Consider the following 10109-nt stretch of genomic DNA (forward strand, 5'->3'; position numbering starts at 1 on the left):
TCTCCCCCTCTCCCTACTCCCGTCTCTCTCTGTCACGCACTCTCTCTCACTGTCCCCTTCTCTCTCACTTGCTATCCCACGCTGTCTCTCGCTCAGTGTCCCGCGCTGTCCCCCTCTCTTACTGTCCCGCGCTCCCTCTCGTTCACTGTCCAGCGCTGTCCCTCTCTCTCTCTGTCCCGCGCTGTCCCTCTCTCTCTCTTTCCCGCGCTCCCTCTCGTTCACTGTCCTGCGCACCCTCTCGCTCACTGTCCAGCGCTGTACCTCCATATCTCCTCCACCCACCCCTCTTCCATGTGTAATAGTGTATGGGTTAGCTATACCCTAAAACTCCGAGAATAAACTCCAATCTTCACCTGCAAATCGTACCCATGGAAGATAACCAGAACTTCTGCTTAGTTTTTGTGCAAGCACCACCGAGGACGATAGACACACATTTTCTGTTTGCCGACATGTGTCTCCCTGCATATCTTTCACGCACTTGCCAATGTAGTATGAATTGAACAAGTTGTTTTTTTCATCCTTTTCAGATTTTTTTCTGTTGTTTTCCTACAGTACGGTTAAAGGGTGCTGACAAAATGCGGACACTCTGCCTGTTCCTGTTGGTGCTGCTCACAGTCCCCATGTCAGATGCGGCTGTACTGGATAACCGTGTCTTGAGTGACATTGTCAATCAGTAAGTGTCAGTGAAACAGATCTTGCATGGCCATCTCTGTAAGCTGGAGGCTGTGCTCAATCTGAGGTCAAATCAGAGCCTGGTTGCCTGGAGCAGGCTGGTAATAAATGGCAAGGACACGGCAAGTATAGGGAGTGCTCTGTATCTGTGGGAAATAAGCCTGAACCTATTAACCAGGACTCTCATTACTCCCAGAGGAAGGGACTTCCAAGGAAACTATTTCCAGATTTTCCGGGGTTATATCTCTAACAGTGATTTCGATAGCACCCGCTGACCCCGAAGTAAAGGAGAGAGTGAAATACATCGGAGTGAGCTTTGAAGAGAAAGTCCAAATCCCTCACACAGGCAACATTTTAATGTTTATGGAATCATCTCACTCACCTCTCAGTTTCCCTTTGTCTCCCTCTGCCGCCTTTGCTATTATTCCCATTTCCTGTCAGTCTGCAAGTCTTTTGTTCTGTTTATTTCTGTATGCCCCAAACATTTTTCTGGTTAACAATTCTTCCAGGATTCTCCCTCCCTCCAGCTCCCACTGATTGCACCTGTAGCTCTCATTCTCTCTCTCTCTCTTTCTCTCTCCCCATCTCTATTTATTTCTAACCATCCCGTGTATCATGCGGCATCAAGTCGTGCATCAGTCAAAGTAACTTATAATGAAGTTACAGCGAGTTATCAAGAAGGCTTGTGAGAGTCTCTGATTCATTGCAGGAGGATTTGTACAAAATAAAGTAACATTGTTCTGCTCTGTATCAATTACTCTGATCCTCTCTTTAAACATCTCACTGATCCCAGAATTTACTACAACACTGGGACAGGGATACAAAGCAATTCAACATTGACCTTCCCATGCAAGAACTTGAAATGTGAATTGCAGGCTGTCACGTTTTCTTTAATATGATGGGCATTGTTCCATGTAACTCATCTCAAACTGTGCCTACTGACACTGCAAAGAGAATGTATTACCCAAACTCTGTACCTTGACTCACACCCTGACGTTACCTCTTTCAGGTTCCGGATAACAGCTGGGCACCAGGCGACCGATTATGGGAGAGAACACTTCTCCTTCCTGGTGGCATTACCTGCTTCCCAGTGCAGAAAGACCAACAGACGTGTAGACTTTAACCCTGGCAGACCAATACATCCTTTCATTACCTACGATGTGAACATTTTCCTGAACTCCCGAGGTGGAAATTACCTCGCTGTGTTCCAGAACAGCGGCAGTCGTTGCCCAGAAAGTAAATTGCTGAACCCCGCCCAGATCAAGGGCAACCGCACCGCGGCTCAGCTTTTTCAAACTCTGCTGAATAACACAATCCAGCACAATAACCAGCCAGTGGGCTTTATCATTCTCTACACCACCTACAGCCCATGTCTAGATCACTGTTTCAGTAACACGGGGTATTGTGAGATCATCCTTGCCTTGCAAAGTTCCCCATTTCGGGACATATGGACTAAACCAGACATTCACAAGTATTTTGTTTTCAATAAAATATTTGCACATGATGCAGATCAGAGCCGACACCAGGAAATCCGGGAAAAGCTGGCTGCAGTGGAGAATACTGAGTTTAATATCAGAAGGTGTGATGTAGAATACCCATTCAGGTGTAGAAAATGTTCCGTACCGGAATACTGCATCGAGCAGACTTAAAATTGGCGAGTCCTCTACTGATGCAGGCAGGGCATTCCATATCCTTACTACTCTCTGATTAAAGAATCTATCTCTGATATCTGGCCGATATGTATCACCCCTCAGTTTAAACTATACCCCCTTATGCGAGCAATTACCATCTGAGGAAAACGGTTCTCACTGTCTGCCCTATCTATTCCTCTGATCATCTTGTGTGCCTCTGTCAAGTCACCTTTTAACCTTCTTCTCTCTAAGGAAAACAGCATTAAGTCCATCAGCCTTCTTCATAAGACCTTCCCTCCGTACCAGGCACAATCCTGATAAATATCCTCTGCACCATTTGCAAAGCTTCCACATCCTTCTAATAATGCAGTGAGCAGAACTGTGCGCAGTATTCCAAGTGTGGCCACACCAGAGTTCTTTTACAGCTGCAACATGACCTCATGGCTCCAAAACTCAAATACCTCTATTAATAAAAGCTAACACACCTTTTCCATGTTAACAACCCTTCAACGTGGGTTGAAAGTTTCAGGGCTCTAACATGGACACTGAGGTCTCTCTGCTAATCCACACTACCAAGAATCTTACCATTAGCTCAGTACTCTGTATTTCTGTTACTCCTTCTAAAGTGGATCACCTCTCAGTTTTCCGCATTAACCTCCACTTGTCACCTGTCAGCCCAGCTCTGCAGCTTATCTATTTCTCACTGTAACCTACAGCATCATTTTTCACTATCCGCACCTCCACCAACGTTAATGGCATCCGCAAATGTACTAACCCAGGCTTCTGTACCCTCATCCACATCATTTATAAAACTGATAAACAGCAGGGGCATCAAAACAGATCCTTGCAGTACACCTCTAGTAACTGAACTCCAGGATGTAACAATTCCCATCAACCACCACCCTCTGTCTTCTTCCAGCCAATGAATGATCCAAACCGCTAGATCACCCTCAATCCCATGCCTCCGTATTTTCTGTGATAGCCTACCGTGGGGAAACTTGTCAAACGCTTTTCTGAAACTGATATGTTTGACAACAATATTTGAAAGGGTTCAGAAAAGATTTCCAACGATGCTGCCAGGGTAGGACGGTTTGAGGTATGGGGAGAGGTTGAATAGACTGTATTCACTGTGATCTAACCTTGCTACACAGTCTGTGGCTTAGCAGTAGAGGAACCTTGTTGAACACTGTTGTGGAGAAAATATAGAGAACCACCAGGTGACGCAGAGAGTTCTTCAAGGAGTAGGCCTTTTATTTGCAAACAAAAAACCGTGACACCGAGAAAGCTGATTCTCGAAAGTCCACTGACCTCAGGCTCCGTGGATTTTTATATTTTTTTAATCATGTTTCTGCTCGCTGATCAGCATGTCCTACTGCATTAATCAAGTACCTCACTCAAGGTACACAATAAACCAGTGGTGTTAGTTCCCATTATCACCTAAGTTGTACATTCTAGTTAATGTTATTCTCATGTCACCGTTAGATATTTATTGTTAACTCTGCTGCAGTGATCTTCAATTGCAGACTTACCTGTCATGATTGATATTTAGCTATTCCATTTGTGACAATATTCTCCTGTCTCAAGCTCACTCTAGTAACTATTAATTAGCTATTTTAATGTCATGTCCCAAATATTTATAGTCCCAATCCTGTCATAATAACACTTAACAGGAACATGCTTTATTATTTGTGTTATCTCATCTTGCCATAGTGACCTTTCAGCCTGAACCTTACTCTGCTAATTGGTGTAAGAATGTTCCACGATGGTTATCCCATCCTGCCCCTGTCTTCCACAAAATACAGATGCCAGTGGTCTTCATGCTTTAACCCTTCCCATGCTATCATGTTCTTTATTTTCCATATTCCTCCTTTTGAGACCTACTGGTCTCACCCATGGAAAGAAGACAATAAGCTTAGCGTCTCTTGTGCCCAATACCAGATATATAGATCCCAACATGGACAAAATAATTTTCGGAGTCTGAAACCTAAAGGGTTCTTCCTCCATTCCTGAGGTCCCTTGGGCCAAAAACCTGCCCTCCAATAACCGGAACAGGAAAAAAGACCCAAGGTCTCTCACAATCTTTGACCCGCACCATGTTCTTCAGAAGTATCATCGACGTCCCCACGTGGACATATTCCTTGCATTGTGGCAGTTGTTAGATCATAACCATCGAACAGTGGGGTTCCACCAGAGGAGTAAGCTTTTTCTGTGGTAGCTGAAATGACCACAAGTTGCCGTGCAGTGTCGCGAACTAAAAAGTACTTAATAAAATGTAGCGCACAACAAAAGATGAAGACAACAACAAGCAAAACCGCACCTACAGTAAGACCAATCTTGACAAACCATGCTCCTCAAGACCCTAATATAGTATTCAGCCAATCAAAAGCCCGATGACCAAACCCTGCATTGTTTCTATTTTTATCTCCCTTCTTAGATTGTTTAGTTTTTTCATTGCTTAAGTCAAAGATCCCCCAGGGCGAGTGCCGTTAGGTATAAAGGTAGAGCAATGTTCCCCAAACATCACACAAACTCCGCCTTTTTCTTCCTGCATCCAATCTAAGGCCTGTCTGTTTTGTCATGTAATTTTAGTGGTAGCATCCAATTGTTCTCCGAAGGCCACAATGGCATCATCAGTTTAATTGATAAATCTCTGTTTTTGTAATAAATTTAATTAATCCATTGAGATAAGAGCTTCCCAGTCCGCGGCAATCTCATTGCGGGCCTTAAACCCGTTAGGAATACCTCTTGGCTGTCCTATATTAGCAATCTGAATTGTCGGATCAGGGACATACCGTCGCTTAGTTCGGCGACTGTAACGTAGCGTCAAGCTGCATGTGGCAATATAACTACCTCGTGTCGGAGCATTACGCGGGCAAAGCTGCCACTCCTGTCAGTGGGCAGCGTCATGCGCAATCCTGCCTTCTTACCTCCCAGCCAGTAATTATCTGTCAGTGGGATTCGTTGAGAATTTAAAACAGCCCCAAATGTGGTGTCCACATCCATTTGAATTGTATTCCCACAAAGACCCATAAAGTAGCCTACTAGCGTGAAGCCATTTCACTTAAAGCTTTCAAAACTCAACCCTTCCCTTTTCCTGAAAGCAGCCTCGGGAAACATGTAATTAGTCTTACTGGTCAACCATGGGTTACTATATCGACCCCACCGTTGGTGTTGCTGCTAGCCCACGTCATCCTGCAGATATAATGTACTGGCCTGAAGTAGCAGGCACCAAAAGGGGGCAAGGGGATTGCCTGTAAGTTGATGAATCATTCGAGTAAAGGGGTCAGCTACTGTGCTGCAAACACCATTCAGTACAGATGCTCAAGTTAAAGGGCATATGGACAACATAGTATGAGGGGGTTAACTTAGTACACAAGAAGCAGTCCTGCCAAGCCATTACTACGACCGTGTAGTTTGCCCATTGATACCAGTGATTGTCACGGGCGTGTACCCATGCTTGGCAGCAAAGTAACCCTGGTATTACCTGTCCAGGTTTGCCAAGTTAATGGTCGCCAAGTCTGATTATGCAGGCCTGGCATCAGAGAGGTGGTTATCAGGGACATCCCCCATGTCTTCCCCTTTCCTTGCTGCCAGGAGGACTGTTCTCGACATCTCCATAAGTATCATTTTTGGAATGATCAGGATTCCCAAGAACTTCACCTGTACCTTGTTCAGAACCCTATGGAGGCGTACTCGCCTCCTGTGTGCCCTACCCGCGTCCATGTTTTTCAGCCTTAACTCCACTTACCTCAGTGTTAGAGTTAATATGTGCTGATGAGAGAGGTTTAGTACAATGATTATGGCGGTACCATATGTGTCGTCCTTCCAACTGGATGGCGGTAGATGATGCCTTAATCACTAAGAAAGTTCTCTCTCTCCTCGACTCATTTCAGCATCTTCGAAAAATCCGCACATACACACAATCCTCGAGCTTACTCGGTCCTTCCTCGTTGACAGCTGTCAGTTCCCTTTGTATTTCCAGCAGGTGGATAGTTTCATGTATCATAGGTTGCCGCTGCATATATTGCTGAAGTTCTAAGCTTAACTGCTCCAAGCTAGGCCCTTTGTATGGGCCTCTCCACCTGGGCACTGGCACAGGTCTACCTGTGAGCATCTCAAGCGGTGTGAGCATCTCATGTAGTGTTAGATTGTAAAGCCAGCGAAGCACATCAATCCAATTCAGGTTGGTGCTTGCGCAGATCTTGTTTAATTTGGCTGTCAATGTCCCATGAATTCTTTCCACCATACCCTGTGACGGGGGATGATATACGCATCCAAACCTCTGTTTGATTTTCAAAGAATGCAGCATCAAATTAACTACGTTTTGAATGAAGGCAAACCCATTCTCTGAGCTGATTTCCAACGGTATACCAACCCTTGAGATATCTTTATTCGTCATAAATGTCACTACTATCCCAGCAACTGCTTTCAATCTTATTTCCACTGGTGCAGCTGATTTTTTTCTCCCCCCATCTGTATCATGTTGCGACAACAAATTGCCAGGTAATGTATATTGCTCATTACCATACTGATCATCTTCCCCCACTGTCGCTGGTATGCTCCGCTGGGATGTTACCTTGGCTTCCTTTGGATTCCCTGTCAAGTTGCAGCACGCTAGTGTTTTAATATAGCTGCCATCCCTGGATTCCCAAACCCCTGTCGTGAGCATATACCATTCCCTAATTGTTTCTACATGCCTGGCCAGAGGGCCTAAATCTTTAGATTGACATCCCTTATTTACCAGTAAGGCTACATGCAGTGCAGAGCCTGGTTCACTCTACCAATCTGGCAGGAATGGATTTTTCTCTATTTGCAGGATCACTTCCTGCTCCTCTAAGAACATTGCTTCACTTCTCAAATTTTGTGGAGCCCCACTGTCTTTCTAACACCTCATCCGGAGACTCATCAAATATCACTGCATAGTCCAGTTCAGACTTAGGTGGTCTTGCTTTAGTCAACATCGTAAACACCTCTGCTTCCCACATCCCCCAAATGTCTTGAATATCACTTGCTATATCCCCTATCCAATAAACATTAACATCTTTAACTTCTGGCATAATTAATTGTATATTGGCCTTTTATACGACTAAGTCCTGCTATGTGCACTCCAAACTTACTTCTAACTGTCAGCTATGTTTATTTGAACTGTTTGTGAGTAATTATGAGACCATCTTCTTTGCTTCTCATTGAGGCGGGTTTGTGTTTTTGCTGAGTTTGAAGGAACTGTGAAGGAGCAGAGGGAAATACTCATCCACAGTAAGTCAGGTAATAAGTAGAAACATGTTAGCATACTTTACATGCACATGAAGTATATGTGCTGTGTGTTAGTGGTGAGGCTGGTTGGTGGGATAAACAGAGAGGAAGTTTAGGGATGATAAGTAAGTTTGATGATACAACTATTCACAGCGTGATTGGCAGTGAAGAAGATAATCTCAGGTTACAGATAGAAACAGACAAATTTGTCAGTTGGGCATGTCAGTGGTAGATGAAATTTAACTTTGATAAATGTGAGATGATGCTTCTTGCCAGGAGGCACAAGACAAGACAGTACTCAATTAGTGGTGGGATACGAGGAAGCTCAGAGGAAATAAAGATCCCTCAATGTGGCAGAAGTGGTTAATGGTTCAGAGAAAACGATATCTTTACCAGCAGGGATTTCCTGCCGGTGCTCTGGAGGTCTTTGGTTCAGTCACAATTGGAGTTTTGTGTGCAGTTCTGGTCGCTGTACGATAAGAAGGATGTGATTGGATTAGACAGGGTGCACAAAGACATTCGTGAAAATGTTGCTGGGAGAGTAGCAGTTTAGTTGTGAAGACAGATTCTGGATAAGGTCGAGTTGCGATCTTACGAGTAGAAATAAGAGGATAAGACTATGAGGGGCATGGATTGGGGGAATCTAAAGCAGTTTTTCCCCTTCTCTGAACACCCAAGAGCAATGTGGCCCATTTTTTAGCTGAAAGGCTCGAGGTTCAAAGGGAAGATGATACCCAGAGGACGGTCGGTTGAGTTGGGAATCTTCAAAATCTTTAAAAAGTACTTGAATGACAATCAAGACAATGGAGTAAGTTTTGAAATGGGACTCGTGTAGTTTATAATATAATTTTCGAGTTACAACCACGATGGATCGATGAGTCAAGTCTATCTCATATGATGTTATCATTCAATGATTTGTAAGTTAACTTTCTGAATTAGTTTCTGTTTTTAGATTAGATTAGACAATTCACAGTGTGGAAACAGGTCCCACAGCCCAACAAGTCCACACCGACCCTCCGAAGAGCAACCCGCCTAAACCCATTCCAATGCATTTACCACTTCACCTAAAACTACGGGCAATTTAGCATGGCCAATTCACAGAAGTTGCACCTAACTAATTTTTGTCTTCGCTTTGAAGAAGTATTAACTAGTGTACGTTCAAGCTGTTGTGATGGTTACTATGAACTTCTGGTTCTGATTCAGAGAATTCATTCACAGATAGATTTTGCCAAACGAGTTGCAAAAGTGAATTAAAAGGAAAGCAATAATATAACCATGTTGAACGGAACACCTCTCAACGAACTCTACAACGAGAGACATTGAATGACCGAATAGCCTCAGCAACAACAAGTGTCCTCGGTGAAAAGAAGTGCAAAAAAATTATATTTGTGGGACTAATTGTGAGAGAAATAAAACAAGTCTTGTCGTTTGAAGACAACCTGCAATTCGCATTTGAGACCCAAGTGGATCCAATTAATTTAGAAATTGGGGTATTCAAATTGGCTTAGTGAAAAACATCATTAAAGTAAACCTGTTGGGAAAATTTGGTTGTTGAAAATGATTAAAACTTTGAAAGTGTCGTCATAATTTCCCAAGGGATATTCCACACAATATAAAGTGAAGTCTCTGAAACTGTGCTACCTCCAATTCGAAATAATGCTCCAATTCCAACAGATTCATAGCTGCAGCAAGGGAGAGTTAGTGCCACAAACAATAAAATGTATCATCCAAGGCAACTGATCAAAAACGTTTACTACACCATCATTGCTGTTGTTGGAGTTTCTGGTAAGTCTTGGAACCGTTCATGTTGAACATATCTCTGCATCTTCCAATTAGAATTATTCGGAATGTGGGTTCCTATTCAAAGAGGAACAAGTAACTCCAGTGTCCAAGTGTTACTGGGAGCATCTCTCAAAGTAAAATTAGACTGAGTGTGGGTTACTAACTGGAGTGGAACAACTTACACCAGTGGCTTTGTGTACGTAGGAGTATCTATGAATATAGAATGTAACTGTTTGTGGTGAACCGAATTCAAGTGAATACCTGACTACGTTCATGTCGAGGACCATAATTTGACTGTAAACGTGGAATGCTTCTTTCATAAAACATTTCTAATTTCTGATGTGTTCACTGATGAAATTGTCATTGTAGATTGTGAATACAATTGAATGCAAATTAGATCAATCGTTGATGTCTATAGTTAGTCCTAAGTTTGCAAAGTTAAATGTTCTATTGGGGGTACGTATATGTGACTCATTCGCATATCGTGAAAATAACAGAACAGCAATGTCAATTCACTCATTTGTCCGATGGACACATAATGTTTACTTTAAAAACCTTTTGGACTGATTGACATTCCAGCATGGTTAGGGCAAACCTGTATCATGGCTACTACATTTCTTTGTCGAGACGTTAAACATGAAGGATCTGGACTAACAACTGTTGACACTATTTCGCACCTGCATCTGGTAAGATTTTGATTAACAATGTTTGAATCGGTTATTCAAAATCTAAGCGCAGTTGATGTTTGAAGTGATCACTGTCCATTACTTT

General features: G+C 43.1%; 1 protein-coding gene across 1 annotated transcript; it reads left to right on the forward strand.

Annotated features, from left to right (window-relative positions):
* The first annotated feature begins 575 nt into the window (after positions 1-575).
* Positions 576-2321, forward strand: LOC148138702 (uncharacterized). Its single transcript, XM_087981360.1, has 2 exons — positions 576-673; positions 1682-2321. The coding sequence occupies exons 1-2, from the start codon at positions 576-578 to the stop codon at positions 2319-2321; spliced, it is 738 nt and encodes a 245-aa protein (XP_087837486.1).
* Positions 2322-10109: the final 7788 nt, after the last annotated feature.

The sequence above is a fragment of the Chiloscyllium plagiosum genome, unplaced genomic scaffold, assembly GCF_037043375.1.
Source record: "Chiloscyllium plagiosum isolate Xiang-an unplaced genomic scaffold, Cpla_swu_hap1 HiC_scaffold_39, whole genome shotgun sequence".
In the NCBI taxonomy this organism is placed as follows: Eukaryota; Metazoa; Chordata; class Chondrichthyes; order Orectolobiformes; family Hemiscylliidae; genus Chiloscyllium; species Chiloscyllium plagiosum.

What these genes read in the sequence shown, in the direction of transcription:
- LOC148138702 (XM_087981360.1), top strand. Translation starts at nt 576, where the DNA reads ATGCGGACACTCTGCCTGTTCCTGTTGGTGCTGCTCACAGTCCCCATG. An exon ending in TTGAGTGACATTGTCAATCA is followed by an intron (nt 674 to 1,681) that starts GTAAGTGTCAGT and finishes TACCTCTTTCAG; the next exon opens with GTTCCGGATAACAGCTGGGC.